Source organism: Ovis canadensis, chromosome 1, assembly GCF_042477335.2.
Source record: "Ovis canadensis isolate MfBH-ARS-UI-01 breed Bighorn chromosome 1, ARS-UI_OviCan_v2, whole genome shotgun sequence".
NCBI classification, from domain to species: Eukaryota; Metazoa; Chordata; class Mammalia; order Artiodactyla; family Bovidae; genus Ovis; species Ovis canadensis.
Genome location: NC_091245.1, coordinates 11630940 through 11653906, shown reverse-complemented (window position 1 = coordinate 11653906; position 22967 = coordinate 11630940). Strand labels below are relative to the sequence as shown.

Here is a 22967-nt window from a genome sequence, read left to right as displayed (position 1 = left end):
TCAAATAACAAGAGTTCTTTTACAATGTGACTATGAGAAATAGGTAAGTATCAAACAATTTAAGGTTTCTGTCCAAAAGGATTCCAGCAAAGAAACCTTTTCCTTTTCCTCATTTCCCCCCTTACTACATACTCTTACAAACCCACTAGTCCATTTCTTCACAAAGATCTCCTATCACACCTGCAACATTTTTTGTAGAAAAGTTCCCCCTTCTTTGGTTCTAAAAATAAAGGGCCAAATTAAAGGATTTTTGTTTGTCCTTCCAACTAAAGCCATGAAGTAAATAAAGCTGGAAAGTTTTAGGCATTAAATACCAGAGTAATCTCCCTCTCTAGTCTCTGGCACAGCCTTTTAAACTTAAAACATAACATTGTAGATTTGCATATAATCAATTTTTAGAAATAAAACATCACACAAAAAAGCAAAGTTCTAATGATCAATATTCCTGTTTCCTACTCACGTAAGACTATTCATGACAGCTCTAAGAGGTGACTCTAAGCTTGAGCACGTCACCCAGTACTTCAGCATGGTAATTCAGCACTGATGCTAGGTACCCTGATTTATGGAGCCAATCATAAAGAGCGAAATAAGCTCTATATGTCAGGTTCCTAAGAGCTTTTGGAAGGAAAAAAAGAAAACAAAGGAGGACTTCTACTTAAAGCTGCCTTAAAATACTGGCCTACAAGAATCATATGCCTGCCAACCTAGGGCAATGTTGAAGCATAATGAATAAAACTATTAAAATTATGACCACAATAAATATCCTTAAGAGGGGAGCATATACTTGCAACAAAAATATATCTGACTGCTCAAAACATATTTAGTTTTTTTGTATCAACAAATTCCTATAATCAGAATCAGTTCAGTTCAGTTCAGTTCAGTCTCGTCCAACTCTTTGCGACCCCATGAACCGCAGCACGCCAGGACTCCCTGCCCGTCACCAACTCCCGGATACCAACCTTCAATTACTACTTGATATCAGGGTAAAGGAAGTAGCTTAGTGTATTATGAATATTTGAAAACCCACTGAAACTGGCAAAAATGTGGGGGAAAAGTGATAATAACTAACATCTATATGAAATCACAGGCTGATTCATTTTAAATTGTTGTTTCACATAATATAAAAATAACATTTTTCTGATTATAATTACTTGAAACTTTCTCATTTACCCTTCTCAGTGAAAGAATATAGTATGGCAAAATGTCATACATTAAACCCTGATAAATTAGAATTTAAAGCTCAGAGGGTGGGATCAAGTTTATCTTTTAATCTCTTACAGAAAAAAATTGGCTTACCAAGAAAATTCACTGTGTAAAAATACAATGGAAATGTTTTACCTGTTTAAGAGAATTCACTTTTTTCATGTACCTTTATAAAAAGTTAATGTCAATACAAATAATCTTGATCTCTTCGTCCATGGGGTCACCAAGAGTTGGACACGACTGAGCGACTGAACTGAACTGATTCACTAGGAAACTAAAGTGACTATATTACACTTGAAATTAATATTATATAATGATACTTTTAACTGTCCTCCAATTAATTCAAATTCGTAATTATTACTTAAATGTTTAACTAGCTGAAATACAGTATTAATCAGTCTTTATCTTAAGTTTAGCTATTTAAACTCTGTGAAACAACTTTAAAAGTATGGTAGGGTTAAAACAATTTTAAAAGCACAGTAGGAAAAAGATCAGGGTAGCAAACCTTCCATATAATATAATTATGGCAGGGGAGGGGACACCCCATTTCAAAGTCAATTATCACTGACTTCTGAATCATTTGCTATTTGTTTTCCAGGTCTATAATGGTATCATAATCCTAATGCTGAATGATGTAACCATTTAAGCAGTTTCAACTGTAGCTGAAGTTAGAAAAAGAAGTGTAACAAGCTGGCACCAATCTGCAGATCAGATGAAATCAATCCAGTCTGTTAGTTAGATACTTAAGGGAAGGAAATCTAACTTATAGGAAAGTTCCACTTCCCCTCCACATTTAGGAATCTGTCTAAAGACTGTCTTTTTTAATGCCCACTATATAAACAACATTAAATATTCTAAGTTAGAAAATAGTGTTAATGGTTTATTGGTAAAAATCCAAACTCTAGAGTTTATGGAATTAGTAGTTTGGTTGGTATGTTAACATTCCATCTTATCTTAGCTGATATTACAAAGAAAGAGGAAAAGCTAGAAATATCTATAAAAATAAAATACCTTAAAACCAATATCTAAGCAAAATATAAAAGTTGCACACAAATTGTCAATAAATACAAACATCACAATAGAAAAATTAATATTAAAAAAATAAACCCATAATTGCTATTATGACATTATAAAAAATGAAAAAGTTTACTGTGCATGTATATTTGCAGACAGACATAGTACACTCCAAACAATCAGTATGATTTCACTATCATTACATAATGCAGCATACAAGGTTACTGAGGTGTGGTGTTCTTTTGTCTGGTTTTTAAGTCTGTTCTTTTCTGGAAGAGTGCTCACCAAGTTCACAAGCAAGAACTGGTTAGGTGATCATTAACTGCTGTTTACTACTTCTAGTTCAGGGGAAAATTGCTTTCTGATAGATTACTAAATTTCCAACCAGTAGGAATAATTCTGCTATTATCCTTCCTTTTACTTATTTCCTCCAAAGCCATGCTCTATTTCTAATTAACCAATTGTACAGATGCACTGCCATCATTTTTTATCTATGCTAGAAAAAAAGAGGGAGACATTTAGAATATATCCTGCTGCCTGAAAGAGAAAAAATTTCCCTAAAGATAGAGAAATAATCATTTTACTTTTCCTATTTCCTTGGTGAGTTGGCTCTATCTTTATATGCAGTCTTCTTTAATGAGGAGTAATTAGAAAAGGCCACCAATAGATATTTACATAAGGGTGAATATGCTGGAGGGGGGAGAGGGTAGCCTATCACATAATTTCTGGCAAATTACCATTGACTTTGGGGGTTTACTACCATACTCGTACCCTTGCTAAAAAGTTAAGCAAACTCGCTGTTTTATGTGCCATATAGATTACCTTCAACACAGCTGAGAACTGAAAGGGTTAATTCTGTTAAAAACTGTTTTTAAACCTACAAAATACATTTGGTGAGCATTTACTTAGATACTTTACTGAATAAAAGCTATATTTGGTTCCCTTGGACCAGATTCAGGACAACAAATAACATTATTTGTATGAAACGGTCATACTCTTGGAGTTCTAAAATAATTTATCTTTTAAATTTTTAGCCTCATGCTATTTGAAAAATAAAAGTCTACAGCACCATCTTCTGAAAAGGCACTTTCTAAGAACCTCCTTGCTTTAAAAAATGATTTAAAAATTTAATTCAGCGTCTACCCTGAAGAACATCTTTGCTTTAATGATACGATAACATAGATACAACATTAGAGTTTGGTTACCTCAGATATTGATTTCAAAAAGGAAGGGAAGCCAATGGCTGGGTGGATGATTCGAGAGCATCTTAATTTTGTCATTCTGTTGGCTACCTGATACTTCAAGAGGGCTTCTCATTGGTAAATCTTAACCCTCCATATGAAATTTATTAACCTTCTATCTTTAATTCAAATTAAAATCTTTAGTTTCCATACTTCAAGAGCAAAATATTCTTACAACAATGTAAAAATATAGAGCACTATCTTTGATGGGTAAAGAAAAATAAAATTCAACTAGTAGATAATATTAGCACAAGCTTTGACCACTGTATCTCAGTTAAAATAAATTATTTTGATCAACATGGAAAACTATAAACTGAAATGTACCACTTTTAAAAGCAGGAAAAAGTAAAAAATATTTTTCCCTTTGAGGCTATATATATATATATATATAGAGAGAGAGAGAGAGAGAGAGAGAGACTGAGTTTTTCTTTCTGTGAGTCAGCTTAGGTTTCACTAATCACAGTATCATTTCTAGTATTGCCACTGATCAAAAATGTTCTTAGTATAAGTAGGAATTTTTTAAAATGATTTTTTTTGAGAAAATTCTCACTTTCCCATCTATGTACTGATTTTACACATTATTATTTGCTTTTCAACTCCTAGAGAATCACAAAGTGCTTTATATGATCAAATGAGAGGAGAAAAGGAAAATACAGACAGACTCTAGAGTCACGGTTATACTGCTACTCACAAAGGTCTCACTTGGTATAAAGTCTCGCAAGTATTATTATTGAAGCTTTAGGATATCCACGAATTCTCAAAAGGAATGAAAAGGATTAAAAAAGCCAACATAAAGATACCAGTCCAATGGTGTCTTTTTACAGCTTGACTGATAACTCATAAAAGATAATTTAAGTAGCAAGTTACTGTTAGTGGCAACTTGTCTTTAAAAAGTATTCAACAGGAAAACATCTAAGAGGATGAATTAAAATAACTATTTAAACCAGGTTTAATGATACTGAATAAAATTTACACAGACCTGTCAGTTAAGCCTCTTGGAAAAACATCACTATCAAGTTTTAATAGCAAGACTACAAAATATTCTAGCTGCATCCAAGTGGCTAGCTTCATGAATTTCATAAAAATCACTACCTATGGTAAATTCATGTTGGCCTCTGAATCAAATACCCACAAAATTTCTTGGATAAGAGTCTCTAATTCCTAGTCTATAATTCATCAGAAATAGATCCTTCAGATTTATTACTGGGATTCTTTTCCTTAAACACTGCGATCCTCTGCCAATCATTTCTAAGGAATGGCAACTCAGCTTTTATTTTCCTAGACATAGCTTAAGTCTGTCATGACTAAGCCTGTCATGAGGTCTGTCATACTAAAATCCATTAGAGAATATATAAGTAAACTTTAGGCAGTGGTGGGTCATTAGAGAACCTATTATAGTTTGGAAAACTAGTATAGGTGTTTAGAAGGCTAGGAGTCTCCATGCTAGAAAGAAGAGATGAATCTTTATCAAGTGCCTTCTAAAACACCTAGTATACTCCTACTAGAATCCCACCTAGACTCTCTTCAAGGAAGATAAATAAATTAATAGGTTATAACCAGGAAGATTTTCATAGACAAATACTTTTTCTGAGAAATGTGTTAAAAGGTAAATATTAAGAAAAAAATAAAGGGCATCTGTATGTCTGTGAAAATAAGCCAAAAACCAGTACTAAGGAGGCTGAGGTACCCTTTTTCAAAACTCTTAAAGTAAAAATCCATATTTTCTAAAACAAAGAAAGAGTATCCTGACATTAAATTGAACCTAAATTGGCAGCACCCTTTGTTATCTTGCTATTTCATGTTCTTAAATCTTATTTAGGAAAAAAAAAAAAAGTTTAACACCAGCCTTGAATCCTGCTCATCTCCTTACTGTTTAGTGCAGTAACTGTCAGACTCTACTTCATTAAATAAATATAGCAGCTACAGTATTATAAATGCATGGTCCTCAATGCCATTAACTTGATACTGTAATATAAACACGTATCAGCACTTTACATATTTGCCATCCAGAATATACATTAAGCTCCCAATTCTTCACAAGAAAATCTATTACACCAGTTGCTGGGACTGACATTTTAAAGTCACTCATATATCACAGAAAACAGCAGAGAGAAATTTAGCATTCACTGTATGTGTAGTTAGTGAGCAAGGGCAGGAACAGAAAGGTCACTGTTAAGTTTCATGACCATTTAAACTCAAAACAATCTTTTTTTTCTCCTTTTTTTTAAATAAAAAAGATCAGTGATTCTACACCAGAAGTACAACAATTAAAACAAATTTCAAAAAATATGTGCCATTTAGTCTTTTATCTTAAAATTCTAAGCACAAAGTTTCTTATAATCAAGTTTGATACACCAATTTGTTAGTAAGCAAAATAGAAATATACTATACATATTCTTTCAAGTTAACCAACTTTAAACTAGCAATGTTGAAACTCTAAGAGCACCCTATAAAGAACTCATTTCAAAGGTAAAGCTTTATGTTAAAAAAATTTTTTTTCCTCTGTAAAAGTCCTTCTAAATAGATTTAAATTGTGGGCTTTACTTTAGCACATGTGAGATTAGGTGACTGAAATTAGGTAAAGCAGGTAAACGGGAAAATTATCTACAGTTCTTCCCTAGGCCCTAAAGTCTCCCACATGAATCTGTGAAACTCTCACTGATTAAGGACGATGTTTTACTCATACTGAGCAAACATACACCATCAGGTTTTTACCATCTAAGATATACTATTTCCTTCTCCTGTCTATGTCCTGGATTATATTCAGTGAAATTTCAATGTAAAAAAAAAATACAACCTTTATAGACATTTTTTGGAAGAGGAGAGGTGGTTGGGAGAAAAATGTATATACTATACAAATATTACGTTATGTAAAGAGCTTTGAAACAGTGTTGTAAATTGCATCTCAGCAACTTCAATATAATAAACATACAAAATACAGTACTTTCTTAATTTTCTGGCAGGGGGACAAAAGATTTCATACCTGTTGGAGGACATGGGCTCAGATTTTAGGCTCAAAATACAGTAAATTGGCATTACGTGGATAATAGGTAAGAGAGAAACTAAAGAGCTAATCCATTTGTTTTCATGTGCAGATGGAATTCTGAAAGGTTAACAACAATGCCCACTGGAAACAATCTGTAATATCTACACTCTGAACCAGTGCAAAAAAAAAAAAAAAATTTAAATGCAATTTTCATGAGTTACAAAGTGCAAAGCTCCCTTGAATCCAAGGTTACTGATAAACTTGGTTTTGACAGCTTTATAGTATTTTTTAAGATCTTAAAGTGAAGTTAATAAAACAAAAGTTCTGCAAAAAAGTTTTTCAACATTTCAGTGATTTAACTCATTTCAAATGATCAAAATCCTAACTTCCTTTGTCACCATCTCCCTAATTTTAAAAGGAAAGTTACACTAGTGATGAATTAGCAAATAAAGTTTTAAAAATATCATTTTATATTTTCCTGACTCGTTTTAGTAGATGAAAACTGGCAGCTTACCAGTATGATTCTTCAACAAACACGAGCTCTTTTCAAAAATTTAAATGTCTTCTATATCTTAAGCTAGTCATTGTCATTAATTAAATCAAAGTTCTTCAACTTTATTTCTAATATTCAAGGTCAAGACTCATTTAGGAAATTTAACTTCCTTCATTTTCATAATGATTTTTATAAGACATGCTTTAAACTTGAAAATTATAAAACTTTCCTTCTGAAATTAAGGCTATATTACTTTGCCCTTTTAAAATTATGGAGGTGCCTGTTTCTCCCACGATTTGTGGTAAAGATGTAAAACAGACACAGCTTTCTTTTAAAACTGCTTATTGCACTAAAAGAGAGCAAAAACAAATCGTCAGTTCTTAAAATAAACATGATTATATTTCTATAAAAGATGTTGCCAATACGATTCTATAATTATTAAAGCACTACTCTAATAAATATAAAAGAAAAGGAAGCTATACTTCAAAACACATACATATATGTTTATATATACAACACATATATATAAAAATATATATATGAAAATCACATTAAGGTATGAGAGGCAGCAAGTAAACTAGCAAAAAAAATTAAAAGAAACCTCAACAACCCCTTCTCTCTACCCAATTTCAGAGACCTCAACCCTACACGATTCCAATCATGTAAAACATTTACCCTTTATAAAAGCTTTAAGGGATTTCCATGTATAACACATAGAAACAGAAGACTTTAGAATAGTAGCATCAGTTATAGAGGAGTTACAACTTTTGACAAGTTTTTTTTTTTTTTGATAGCAGCTTTAACAAATTCACTAAAGAAAAAGAACAGTTTAGGTGCTACTGCTTATATACACATTGCACAAATGGCAAATGTAAGCTGAGGGCTGGAGGGGGCAGACATTCACTCTCACAAAACCATATTTTATATATATATATATGTATATATAAAATAATTTTGTTTCTTAGGAAAGCAACACCAAGAGTTGAGGACTCCAAATTGTGTATGAGACAAGAGATAGGAGTAGGGTGTGCAAAATAAAAATCTAGTTTGCCATGCTTCATATTCAAATGAACCAGATACATGAATATTTGAATGTCACTGGTAGCATCAGGGGAAAAAAATGTGGCAAGGGAGGTAGAGAGAAAAACGAAAGTGGCGGTGGGAGAATAATAAAAGGGAAAGACGGTTCCCCGATGGAATGAACTGTAAAATATATACAGAGATACATATATATCCACTGTCAGTGTAGATCCAGATATATATGCATATGCGGTATGCATGTATATATGTAAAATACACAGATAACTTTTACAAGAATACATGAATGCACATTAATTTTTTTGCACACATCATTGTGAACAATCACTTTGATTATTCATATAGGTGTAGTTTTTTTAAAAAAAAACCTTCATTTACTTTTTCTTTACTTTTTTTTTTTTTTTTGCAAAGAGTTGTGCTGCCAAGCAACTTGAGGTAAAGGCATTAAAAGGGTTAGACTACAAGAAAGTGAAAACAAAACAACCGCGATACTTCCTACAGGAGACCGCACAAAAAAGCAGTTGGCTGGTTTCATATTGCATAATGGTGCTGTGTTCCTCGACGAAGTAGACAATCTTCCTGCATCAACATGAAATCAGACCCTGGCCCCCACGCAGTGTTGGTTTCTGTATGGCTGGAGGCATCCTCACCCAGCTGACTCCACTGGAAACATAAGTTGTATGTCGATTCATCTTCCAGTTCTTCCTCTCAGAGAATATCCTTAGACTTTTTAAGCAAAGTACATTGTGCGTAAGGTATCTTGGTGAATCTGTACAGCCTTGGCAAGAGCTTGTGGATCTCGTCCATTGCTCTGTCCTGAAACGTGACTTCCTTCAGCACTGTAAGGAAAGTGGCAATGAGCACAAAACCAATCCCTATTCTGATGTAATAATTCTGAAGAATATTATTTGTAGAAAATTTTTTTAAATTAAAAACAAAGAGGCCAGTATAGTGAACTCTGACATGCCTGTCATCTAGTTTCAATAATTATGAACTCGACGCCAATTCTGGCTTACTTTTCTCACCTCCCCAGGATTATTTAGAAGCAAATCCAAGACATCCTACAATTTTGTATGAATATATCACTTTTATTACTGATAATCTCTCCCCTGAACTAATGGTAAAGCAACAAAATCACTACCTCACACTATTGCCAATAAGCCTAGACTGTACATCTTAATAGGAACCCTCACCTTGGACAATTAGTTCTATCAGTGCTTTTTATTTGGCTTCTTGACTCTTTTCATAGCCTGTGGAATGTTAATTCTAAGTGGCAGTACTTTATGGCAAATAGGCTTATGGCAAATAGAGAGGCACATATATGCTCACTTAAACACATAAACACATAAACACTTAAAAGACATTTCCCAAGAAAATCCTAACACCCAGAGCATATTTGGATTTGGGTGAGAACCTGTACTTGTTACTTGTTACGCGTCTATATTACCTGTCATGTTCTTTGTCCACGAGATGGTATCTGGCTCTAAACGCCACCAGGTGAGCATAATACGCTGGTGCAGGTATAGAAACAGATCGTGTGCAGCGCACGTAAGTGTGGCAGAGCTGGTAGGTCAGCAGCTGAAGTTCATCTGCAGTAAAGCAGTTATCATCCCACAAAACATGATAGTGTGAAGGTCGGCTGGTACCCTATAGGAGGCAATGGAATATTCTGCTGATTTCTAAACTTCTAAATAAATATTTACCACAGCTTTGTACATTAACAAAATACATCTTAGTTTAATAATCCAGTGGGGGCGGGGGGGAAACACATTTAGCTGATGCTGGGTATATATCCAAAAGAAGTAAAAACAGGGACTTGAACAGATCTTTGCACACCTGGGTTCAAACCAGCATCATTCACAATAGCTAGGAGGTAGACACAATTCAAGTATCCACTGATGGCTGAATGTATAATAAAGGGTAGTGTGTGTGTGCGTGTGTGTTTGTGTATATATAACGGAATACTATTCAGTCTGGAAAAGGAAGACAAATCTGCCACATACTGCAACATGGATGAAACCTGATGTTTCCAAGGCACAGTCCTTTATATTTAAGTGATAAAGGACAACTTTTCTGTTTCTAAAGCTTATGTTCTTAACATGTGCGTATGTATGCTCAGTCCTGTCCCAATCTTTGTGACCCCAATGACGTGCCAGACTCCTCTGTCCATGGGATTTTCCAGGCAAGAATACTGGAATGGGTTGCCATTTCCTTCTCCAGGGGAATCTTCCAGATCCAGGGATTGAACCGGCATCTCTTGTGTCTCTTGCACTGGTAGGCTAATTCTTTACCACTGTTTACCACTGTGCCACCTGGGAAGCCTTAAACTTTCATGATGTTATGCTAAAACCAGTCACAAAAGTACAAATATTGTGCAATTCATTTATATGAGGTACCTGAAATAGTGAAATTCACAGGAGACAGAAAGTAGAATGGTGATCACCATGGGTTGGAGGGAGGCGGGAATGGGGAAAAGTGAACGTGAAAGTTGCTCAGTCGTGTCTGACTCTTTGCGACCCCATGGACCATATAGTCCATGGAATTCTCCAGTAGAATTCCACTATGGAGTGGGTAGCCTTTCCATTCTCCAGGGGATTTTTCCAACCCAGGGATTGAAGCCAGGTCTCCCACATTGCAGGCGGATTCTTTACCAGCTGAGTCACCAGGGAAGCCCAAGAATACTGGAGTGGAGAGCTTATCCCTCCTCCAGGGGATGTTCCTGACTTAGGAATCAAACCAGGGTGTCCTACAATGCAGGCGGATTCTTTACCAGGGAGTTAGTATTTAATGAGAACAGAGTGTCTGGAAAGATGAAAAAGTTCCCGAGACAGAAGGTGGTGTGGCTGGACAATAATGTGAATTACTTAATGCCACAGAACTATACACTTGAAAAATAGCTACAATGGTGCACTGTATGTTATGTGTTTTTTAAAACCCAGAACATGTAACTGAGTGCCTATATATTAGTTACTATGCTACAGACTGTGAATTGCAAAGAAAAACCAAGCAAACAAGTAAAAAGTTTGTCCTCTCTTGGAAACATAATTCAGTAGAGGAGTAAAGGAAACAGAGCATCTATGATTATAGAACTACCAGTAAGTGGTTCCAGTATTACTGGTACTTAGTCCTGTATAAGAATACCAAAGGAAGTAACTATGAGAGTGAGCCCTGAGGGTCCTTCACCAAGAGAGCAAAGAGGGATATTTGGCCTTTTGGGGGTGGGTGGGGTGAGCAGACACTAGAGACAATGAATGGCCTTAACAAAACACAGGGGGCATAAAACTCCATGGCAGATTTAGGGAACAGTTAATTGACTAAGATGAAGAGAATATGGAGCCTACGGAGAAAAAAATGAAATTGAAATGAACATCTGGAATGAGACTGAATGATATGCTTAGGGATTTGAACTTTTATCTGTAGGCAGCAGGGAAAGCACTGCACAGCTTTGTTTAACAGGAAAGATTTTAGGTGTGATAAGACTGGGGGTTTATAAAGTATCAATAACGTCAGTAGTAATATGGAGGATGGTTTAGAAACAGAATCAGGATGGAGCAGAAAATAGAAAATCTGAACAGATTGATTACTAGTGATTGAATCAAATTGATTTTGATGACGAGTAATCAAAAATCTCCCAACAAATAAAAGTTTCCAGGACCAGATAGTTTTCCTGGTGAATTTTACTAAACATTCAAGGAAGAATTAACACCAATCCTCTTCAACTTCCAAAAAATAAAAGAGGAGGAAACTCTTCTAAACTCATTTTACAGGGTTAGCTAGCATCACCCTTGTACCAAAACCAGACAAGGATGTCTCAAGAAAAGAATTACAAGTCAATATCCCTGATGAACACAGACACAAAAATCCTCAACAAAATATTAGCAAATCAAATTCAACAATACATTAAAAGGATCATACACCATGACTGAAAGTGAAAGTCACTCAGTCGTGTTCAACTCTTTGCTACCCTATGGACTGTAGCCTGCCAGGCTCCAGCTCTGTCCATGGAATTCTCCAGGCAAGAATACTGGAGTGGGTAGCTGTTCCCTTCTCCAGGAGATCTCCTCAGCCCGGGGATTGAACCTAGGTCTCCCACACTGTGGGAAGATTTTTTACAGTCTGAGTCACCAGGGAAGCCCAGATTTATTCTAGGTTGTGAGGATGGGTCAATATCTGCAAATCAGTCAATGTGATTTGACCATATTAACAAAATTAAGGATAAAAATCATATGATCATTTCAATAGAGGCAGAAAAAGCATTTGACAAAATTCAACATCCATTTATAATGAAAACTCTCAACAATGTGGGTATGGAGGAAACATACTTCCTTTTCTTCGTGGACATGCTTTGCAGCATGGGGGTCCTTAGTTCCCCAACCAGGGATCAGATCTGTACCCACTGCAGAGGAAGCATGGAGTCTTAACCACTGGACTTCCAAGGAAGTCCCAAGACTTCTCTTTTTCATTTCAGAGAAGTTTGAAATGATAATAAATCTGGGAAGACATATAAAGAATGGTCTTTGGTCCCTGTGAAATATTCCTGGTTATTTGCTGACTAGAGTGAATTTTCAATTTGGTGTACCCCCAAAATACTGGTCCCTAAAGTTTCTGGTTAAATACATTGGAGAAATAGTCCTGTCTTGAAAATTCATAATAACCACTTGCATGTGAATAGCATCGAAAAGTTCTAAAGTAAAAAAAAAAAAACAAAAAAAACCCCACCTGTTTAATCAGCATTTCTAAAATTTACATGAACAGAGAATCTTTTTCTCCCCTGTGTTATATTTATTAAGAAGTTACAGCAGTAGTGTTCGGATACATGGAGGGAAACCTAAGGTTAAAATATGTACTCAAATGATACAGATTTTAGCTCAGAAGGTACTTTTAACTTTGTTTTGTTGACTGTTACCACCCACCATAAAAATGTACCACACTGATTGTAAAGAGAAGCAGATACAAGAACATATATAGATGAATAGACAATAATTTTAAAGCCCTAAGAGTGAAACCGGGGTTAGTGTATGTGGAACATATAAAGCTTTAAGATACACAGTTAGGTGCACCTTCCTGGAGTTTCTATTTTAATCAACAGCAAGTAAACTAACATAGTTTAGGCCTACAGATGTCTCTCAGACATCATGGGAATGTGGATTCACTCTCTGTTGCTGAGCAGTTTGAGAAGCATTAAATTACAGCTTATGTGCTACCAAGTATAGCTAACAAATTGACAAGAAGATTTTCTGAAAATAAGACAAGACTTAAAAAGTTATGTAACTGAAACTTAAAGTTTGTAATTCTACAACTAAACTCACATGCTCAATACCTGCCAATAAATGACAAAGTTTTCTATGAAGTATTATTATCAAAAAGAATATGTCAAAGGGACAGTCAGGTTACATTAAATTGAAGACCCAGCTTCAGGAGATGACTTCTATTAAACTACTTATATTCTGGTATTTTCTAGAAATAAGTCCTTCTCAATGTGAAAAAGGGGATACGATTTAGTTACTGAGAGTTTCATCTAACTTCAGATGTAAACAATCTGAAGTGTGGAAAAGCATATTTTTTTTTCCTTTTTCTGAGATGCAGAAGGATGGAAGTTCCTGAATTGAATCACTTCACCCAAAGTCTGGGCTTACCTGTATCCCAGCATGACTACAGAGGTAAAAATCAAACTCATACGGGTGGGTAATGTCTGTGTCGACCGTTGTTCCAGCTGGGATATTGCCACTTCTTCCGACCTAGATTCATTTGGTCAAGATTTAAACAAACAAGTCAAAGGTAAAGAATGCATCTGAAAGCACTTGAAAAAGATATAAAAAATAAATAAATAAAAATAAAAAGATATAAATACACAGGCTGATCCCATGCTTCACTACTTCCAACTTGAAATAATACTTGAGAGGGCATTAAGAGCAGACCTCATTCTAGTCCTAGTTCTATTCTTAAAAGTTGCTAAAAGTGAGAGCTGATCAACAAAGTTTTATTCATCTCCATGGATGCTTAGCTGGTAGTTGATCCCAATATGGGTTGAACACTTAAAAAAAATTTTTAAGAAGTAACTTTAAGTGCTCCAATTTATAACATCCGTGCATGGCAGGTTCTCTGAATGTGTAATTCTTATGAAAATTAGCATTTTTCTCAGAGAACCCTATATTTTTAGAGTGAAAGGATGCTGACAACAACATAAGCTAGAGTCACCATTTGGTAGCTATTTATATGTCAGGATTTTACATACATTATTTCTAATTCTGATAATCCTGCAAGTTAAGCATTCCCATTTTGGGGCAAACTATGGCTCAGGAATATAAAATAACTTGCCCAGTAGCATACAGTAAACGCCAGGACAGACAGTCAAACATGGAAATGACTACAAAGGCCCTATTTCTTTTATTTCATATTAGCAGGTTCAACATCTTATAAGGAAATAGACACCATGGTTGTCTCTAAGTAATGCATGATGTGAACGAAACAGAAGTTCCTGATAACGAAAGGCTCCTAACAAAAACAATTTAAAATGCATATATATATATGTATATATATATATATATATACTTACCTCTAACTCCTTATCCTTAACACATTTAAAATCAAGTCGAGGTTTATAAGGCTAACAAATCAGAAACTATCCTACTGACTCAGATATTCTTTCTGCCGTGTGAGGGAACACCACCAGATGTGGGCTTCAGTTACAGCCTTGCAAGGCAGCCAGCTAGCCTTCCCCAAGTCACAAAACAAAGAAAATAGTCCACAGTCTTACTAAATTATGCCTATTTTTAACACACAGATCTCCTTTTAATATATATATAAACAGTTTCACTCTGTACAGGGGCAGCAGAATGCCTGGGTTCATATCACAGCGCCACCGAGTCTCTAGTCATGAAATCTAGGACACACTGCTTTCCTTGCTGTGCCTATTTCCTCATTTATAATGCTCTCTCATCTATTATGATTAGGAGGTATTGAGAGCAAAGGTGAAAGAGAAGCAAATAAATGAAGGAAAGGCACAATTAAACACCAGTTGCAAGAAATAATTAAATCTAACTTAGAATCCAACTTCTGAAGAAAGCTTTGGTTTCCTAGGTATAGAAATGTAGCTAGTAATTTGGGGCAAAGGACTTTAACAACATGGAGGCCAGAATAAAACTACCATTACTGCTATGAGAGGTGTGGTAAAGGACAGTATTAAGAGCACCCTGGAGCAAGACTGCCTAATAAGCTTGCCTAATTTGAGTCCCAGCTCTGCCCAGCACTAGCTTTGTAACCTGGGGAGGTTATTTAACCTCCATGTGGCACAGTTTCCTCCTGTGAAAAATGGGGATAATAATAATAAAGTACCTCATAGTGTTGTTTGTGAGGACTAAATGAGTTAAACTTATAAAAAAGACCCAGAACAGTGCCTGTTATCATGCCCTCTTTCTCTATCACAAAACCATTACCACCATCCTACAACCAGTTAATTTCCACCGAGTGCTCAGCATGTGCTAAGCACCATTCTAAGTATATTAACATGTTTTAATTTTAAAAAATTCTTTCAAAAACCCAAAATAAGGCAAATATTAATGCTATCCAAACCTTGTTTAGAAAAAAAATAGGCTCAGAGATTTTAAGTTATTTGCTCAAAGTTATACAATGAGTGCAATCAAAGACCTGGTATCAAAATATATACCAAAGATAAGACACACTCTTCTCTTTCTCAGTCTTTTCTAATGATCCCCCTTCCCAAGAGGACACTAACCCTTGCAATCCTCAGATTTCTCTGCTCTAAGGTGTGCAACACGGAGGCAGAGCACTGGGAATGAAAGTTAGCGTGCATGAATTTTCACTAATCACTCTAGAATGTCCCTTATTTGTAAAATTAATTTTTACAAGAGATTTTGAAACTAGGACGTAACTTTTTCCTTCTGAACATTGAAAGAAAATATGAATAAAAAGAATAATTTTAAAACTCTAAATTTCTTCACAACAACAAAAAAGTATAATGGGATTCTGAACATTTGGAGTGCTCCCAGAAATTCTAGGAGGTTAAAAAAATTATCCTGTTTTGATGCCTCTATACTCATAATCAAGCTGTTTTGCTGTAACCTACTACCATATGTTAGAAATCCTGCTGTTGGCAGAGAGCCTTTGTTAAGTGCTCTATGAACTATATGATATAACCTTTGCTTGGGACAATAAGTGTTACAACAGATGCAAGATTACCCTTTCAGTTCTATCAGCACAAAACAGTCGAGTGTGGTGTCTCTTCTGAACTACAATGTAGGTTATTCCAGGTTGATAGTCTTTCTCCAAACTGATGCAGGCTTCTCGAATTGCTAGGAGTTCATAATATAATACCTAAAGAAGATCAAATGGGAATATTTGATAGAGTCAGTTCTACACATACTTCAAAGCAAGATACTGATTTAGACTCAGTTTCTTAACTTATTAATTTATAGGTTTACACATCCACAATAAACACTTTAAAAGGGAAAATCTAAGGAAGGGTCAAAATTTGACTGTAGGAGCTCTCAACTTAATTAAGGCTTCTAACTTCAGAACTAGACACCACATTATAAATACAGTACCTGATATAACCATAGTATGGGAGAATCCCGGGCAACCAACCTGCCTGAACTGCCCCTCTGAAACACCATCCCGATAGAAGATGATACGAGTAGGCTTGAACCGAGTTGACTTATAAAACTGAATGAGAAGTTCTCGGACCATGGAAGCAAGGTCCTGGATGATCTCCTGTCGGGGTCTCTGAACTCTTACGGTAGCACAGTATCTGCTTGGGTGGGCATCCATACTACCTACAACCTAGGTTGGAAGAAGTAAAGAAAAAAATTAGAAATTAAGGTAATCAAAAGTGTATGAAGATGAATTTTACCACTAAAAATTGGAAAAAAAGTACCTAGATTACATTTAAATGTGTATTTTACTATAACCTTAACAATCACTGTTCATTCTGAAAGTAATGAAAACAGACAATTCCAGTGAAGAACAGAATAAAAGACCCAGTCTAGGGTCAAAAACTATTTTCCTCTAAGTAGGCTGCACTTTACATTTAACAATTTGATTCTAGTTTACAGGTGTTGCTGGTAAACCTAAATATTGGTAAAGATAGACAAAAAGATGTGTATAAAGAGAACAAGAGGAAGAAAAGTGAAAAAGAGGATCCATTCAAACACCTGTGCTTCCCTGATAGCTCAGCTGGTAAAGAACCCTTCTGCAAAGCAGGAGACCCAGGTCTGATCCCTGGATGGGGAAGATCCCCTGAAGAAGGAAATGGCAACCCACTCGAGTATTCTTGCCTAGAAAATTTCATGGACAGAGAAGTCTGGCAGGCTACAGTCCATGGGGTCTCCAAGAGTCAAACACGATTTAACAACTAAATCACAACCATTCAAACACCTGATTTCTCTTACAGTTTAGCAAACCACCCCAGAAGTCATGATTTTGGCATCCTCTTTTGAGGGCTTCCCTGATAGCTCAGTTGGTAAAGAATCCGCCTGCAATGCAGGAGACCCTGTTTCGATTCTCGGTCGGGAAGATCCCCTGAAGAAGGGTAGGCTAGCCACTCCAGCATTCTCGGGCTTCCCTGGTGGCTCAGCTGGTAAAGAATCCACCGGCAATGTGGGAGACCTGGGTTCGATCCCTGAGTTGGGAAGATCCCCTGAAGAAGGGAATGGCTACCCACTCCAGTATTTTGGCCTGGAGAATTCCATGGACTGTATAGTCCATGGGGCTGCAGAGTCAGACATGACTAAGTGACTTCCACTTTCTTTCACTGTAAGAACTGTTATGCTTTCTAAATTTTAAAATAATTTTTCCTGTTTTATTGCAATGCCCTAGATAAAAAGTCCTGACTCTATACTCAGTCTTATTGTGTTGTATTTATGCTTTGTATCTGGTCACTGGAGAAGTTAATATTGGTTTTGAGAGTAGCTATTTTAATTTTTTCTTTCTGTGTCTTAATATTGTTGTGTTTGCAGCCCATGCATTTGCAATTAGTGAGTAGCCCCCACTTACTGCAACTAGAGAAAAGCCTTTGCAACCACGAAGACCCAGAATAGCCAAAAATGAAAATTAATAAATAAATAAAGGTAGGCAAGAGATAGAAGAGGCAGATGTTAAGAGAAGCAGTATTAAAGAATTCAAGTGCAAAGTATTAAACTGGACAAAGGTGAAGATATTTTATACTGAAAAAAAGCAATGCACCAAACTTGTATGTGATACATCTTTCTGTAACAATGACATGACTGAAATACATCAACTCTTTGAATTATAAAAAGTAACTGAAAATATGCAATTATGGAGAGGCCAAACAGACAAATTTCTGTGTAGGACACAGAAGAGCTGAGTAATACAATTAACATACTTGATCTAACAGATATATATGGAACCTGTAGCCTCTGAACTAGAGAATAATCATTCTTTTAAAAAATCCAAATAACATTTGAAGTTGGCTCTGGATAGATCTATATAAAGATACATAATCTGTAAAACTTCACAAATGTATTTTTAAAAGTTTATATATATTTACAAAAGTTTATTTCAAAGAAAATGTCATTGAAATTCAGAAAGTTAAAATCAAAATGTTGATCTTCATGTAAACTGGAGATAAGATAAACCTGCCTGATACTCACAGCAGCAATAGAAGGCTTCTTCCCATCACCAGCGGGCGGATGAGTGACATCTGCTCCCAAAAAGATCACTGGTTGCTGGAACACAGAAGGTCTTAAACACATTTTTAACAAGAGTTAGATAAATTTTTTCATTATGCTTGCATCTGTCTCACACTAGGGCAGCACAATTCCAAGTTGTTGGTATAGAACAGAGAAGATCCTTTTCAGACAGTTTCTGCCTTAAGCAGCTGTGCTGATGGTTGTAAAGGGCAGTTGCTGCTAGCATTCTTCATAATAGGCATAAAATGATAAAATTTCCTCATATTAACCCATCAATTTATATCAACCTTTCTTTAATCTACTTACATTTTAAGCCAATGGAATCTTGAAAGGAGATAAAGAATCATTAAATCACACTGGAAGGGATTAAGGGAGTCTACTACTTCCCTGCCCATGAACAAAAGTGTAAAATTTGAGTACCATATATTTAATAGTCATAAAGTAGCTAGTGGTTTATTTTATTTTAAAATTGTATTCTTGAGAGTCAAATGACTATTTCTCTTAGTTCTTGGGCTTGATACAATTCTATATTCATCTCATTTATGAATCTCATATATATTTAATAGGGATGGGAAATAGAGGCAGTATGGAAAAACAGGAAAAAAAGAGCTTTTGTGTCAACAAGACATTTAAGATTTTAGAGCCCTAGTTGCTTCAACTGTTAAAAGGAAACCTATTGTTTGATTCTCCAAATAACATTATGCCTCTTCCCCAGCACCCTATTTCTAGGTCATCATGTCTCATACACCCTAAGAGCTTTTAGACATGACGGCAATGTAACAGTAACATCTGTTGTCCCACTGACCCCAGCAACTGATATGACTTATTTAACTGATTTACTTAATTGACATGCCCCCTCTGGTGGCTCAGACGGTAAAGCGTCTGTCTACAATGTGGGAGACCTGGGATTGATTCCTGGGTCGGGAAGTTCCCTGGAGAAGGAAATGGCAACTGACTCCAGTACTCTTGCCTAGAAAATCCCATGGATGGAGGAGCCTGGTGTCCATGGGGTCGCAAAGAGTCGGACATGACTGAGCGACTTCACTTTCACTTCCTCCCCTAATTCCTGGGCTTCCCTGGTGGCTCAGCTGGTAAAGAATCCACTTGCCCCATGTGGGAGGACCCCTGAGTTGGGAAGATCCCCTGGAGAAGGGAATGGCTACCCACTCCAGTACTCTGGCCTGGAGAATTCCGTGGACTGTATAGTCCCACGGGGTCGCAAAGAGTCGGACATGACTGGGCGACTTTCACTTCACTTCACTTCTCCCCTAACCCCACCATTAAGTCCCTAAAGGAGGAAGAAAGGCTTCCCTCACTTTCTAGGTGAGTAGCCTCATGACACCTGCTTGAAGATGACTGCTGGACTTCCCTGGCGGCGCACTGGATAAGAATCCACCTGCCAATGCAGGGGACATGGGTTTGAAAATTCCACAACGTTGCAGAGCAACTAAGCCCGTGTGCAACAACTGCTGAGACTTCGCTCTAGAGCTCCGCAACCACGGAGCCCACGTGCTGCAGCTACTGAAGCCCGTGCACACAGGGCCTGTGCCCTGCAGCAAGAGGAGCCACCGCAGGGAGAAGCCCAAGCCCCACAACAAAGAGTAGCCCCCATTAGATGCAACTAGAGAAAGCCTGCCTAAAAGCAACAAAGACCCAGCGCAGCCGAAAAAACAACAACAACAACAACAACAAGGTGACCACCAACAATGAAAAGGTTTTACAAGCTGGATGCATCTGAAAAATAAAGTTCTCAATACTTTCTAGTGAGAGCTGAGGAACTTTGCACACTAAATGAAAATGGGATTTTTCATAAAGCAGTCTCTTAAATTTTGCCAATCAAAACTCTTTACTTTTTGCCAAAATTTCTACTTATCTCCTATGGCAGGAATCACCAAAGTTGTCTCTTACATAGGTCTTAGGTATGGCTGCTGCTGCTGCTGCTACTACTAAGTTACTTCAGTCGTGTCTGACTCTGTGCGACCCCATAGACGGCAGCCCACCAGGCTCCGGAGTTCCTGGGATTCTCCAGGCAAGAACACTGGAGTGGGTTGCCGTTTCCTTCTCCAATGCGTGAAAATGAAAAGTGAAAGTAAAGTTGCTCAGTCGTGTCCGACTCTTAGTGACCCCATGGACTGCAGCCTACCAGGCTCCTCTGTCCATGGGATTTTCCAGGCAAGAGTACTGGAGTGGGTTGCCACTGCCTTCTCCTAGGTATGGCAATACATAGAAAAATTAAGGTATGAAAACTAATGGAAAAAAATGAATATCTTATTAGGTGATTAGCTTATCTTACCTTTGATGAGGTACAAGAATATTATTGATCCCTCCAAGTTTAACATTTATCTTCAGGCACAGGTTTGAGAGAGTTTGAGGGGATGTTTTTATTACATTCTTGACTTGAACACATTGTGTAGCCATACCCAAAAGTGTATCTCCGACACGTTTCACCTCCGCTAGGAAACAAATACAAACATCTCTAGTTAAAAAGGTCAAATTTTACTGACCATTAAGCTGCTTTGTATGTTTCCCCCTGTGAAATATATCACTGTATTACAAGATACCCCAAATTATACCAATACTAAAACAATGTTATTAAAATTTATAGCATACTGTCTTTTTTTGGGCAACACAGCATGGCTTGTGGAATTTTAGTTCCCCTACCAGGGACTGAACCTGGGCCTGTGGTAATGAGAGCCAACTAATCCTAGCTACTGGACTGCCAGGGAATTCCCTATACTGCCTTATTTGATTATATAAATGTGTAGTGTCTTGAGGTCATTCAAGAGTGCAATTAGTAGTATAATTTCTATCTTAAATGTTTTAAACTGATGTCTAGCCAATTAAAATAAACTGGATCTTTCAAATTAACTGTTTCCAGGATTTCTGAAAACTCTGTTCTAAAATAGACAATTATAAAATATGAAAAATTATCCTAAAATACAAAGTATACTGCCTTGAAGATCAGCTTAAGCATTTAGTGATAATTTTTCCAGTTGTTTTCTTCATATATAAGAAAGTATATTTTTGTCTTCATGAAAATACTATAACCACAACTGAAAAACCAGAGAAAAATATCATACATAAACCCTTATTAGTATTTAATTGTACTTTCTTCCAGTAATATTCTCATCTGTATTACTTTAATGCAAATATAATCACAGTATACTTATAGCTTTCAACTCTATTCTCCAAAGTTTAATTTAGAAATATAGAGGTATTACAGTATACAGGCTTTTATCCTGTCCCTTTCTTTATCCTGTTTCCTTTTCCTATCTAACAATTCACACAATGACATATTTTTGAACTGAATATAGGTTTCTATTATTTCATCAATAATATATCAAATAAATTTCTATTATTTCAAAGAACACTATGAATAACACCTTTGTATATTTACTTTTGTTTGGTTGTGTCACTATAGCTTCAGGATAAATTTCTATAGGTAGAATTTTTATAGATACTGAAAAATCACCCTCCAAAAAGATTTATTAATTCATTTAACAAATATTTATTGAGTCATTTGATACATGCTAGCACTGTGTGAAGCTCTGGGGATATAATGCTAAGTCAAGAGAGACACTGTTTTTGCCCTCATAGAATTTATAGTCTAGTCACAGAAATAGGCATCAGTTAAATAATTTTAAATTTAACATCACAACTGTGAAACAACATAAAGGAGTGGTAACAAGGTGCTAAAAGACAATAATGTTGGAGAATTTGACCTTGTTAGGGAGGTCAGGAAGGGATATCTGAACTAAAAAAGAATGTGTGTTTACTTGGTGAAGGGTGGAAAAGAGTTATGAGAAGCAATACAGGTAGAAGGAAGAGGGTAATCAAAGAGTTCCTGTGGGAAAAAAGCATAAAGCAAGAAGATGAATTCTGAAGAGGTAAGAAGACATGTTCATGGATTAGAACATGCAAACCCTTGGAAGATAATCTTAAATGTCAATTTTATCAATTGCATAATGAAAAACTACTGAAGTGGGGGTGATAGCTGCTGCTGCTGCTGCTAAGTCGCTTCAGTCATGTCCGACTCTGCGTGACCCCATAGATGGCAGCCCACTAGGCTCCCCCATCCCTGAGATTCTCCAGGCGGGAACACTGGAGTGGGTTGCCATTTCCTTCTCCAATGGGCGAAAGTGAAAAGTGAAAGTGAAGTCGCTCAGTCGTGTCTGACTCTTTGCGACCCCATGGACTGCAGCCTACCAGGCTCCTCCGTCCATGGGATTTTCCAGGAAAGAACACTGGAGTGGGTTGCCATTTCCTTCTCCAATGTGTGAAAGTGAAAAGTGAAAGTGAAGTCGCTCAGTCGTGTCCGACTCTTT

General features: G+C 36.4%; 1 protein-coding gene across 9 annotated transcripts in view; it reads right to left on the bottom strand.

Moving 5' to 3' along the window:
* Positions 1–8353: 8353 nt before the first annotated feature.
* Positions 8354–22967, bottom strand: part of LOC138416602 (protein argonaute-3) — a 112908-nt gene continuing 98294 nt past the window's right edge. For all 9 annotated transcript variants that reach the window (XM_069546198.1, XM_069546107.1, XM_069546395.1 and 6 more), the window contains 7 exons: positions 20936–21095; positions 18604–18694; positions 16580–16774; positions 16175–16309; positions 13612–13713; positions 9423–9622; positions 8354–8814 (listed from right to left, as the gene is read on the bottom strand). In XM_069546198.1, coding sequence (XP_069402299.1) covers positions 8706–8814; positions 9423–9622; positions 13612–13713; positions 16175–16309; positions 16580–16774; positions 18604–18694; positions 20936–21095 — 992 coding nt within the window. In that variant the 3' untranslated portion in view covers positions 8354–8705. The remainder of the gene's footprint in view (positions 8815–9422; positions 9623–13611; positions 13714–16174; positions 16310–16579; positions 16775–18603; positions 18695–20935; positions 21096–22967) is intronic.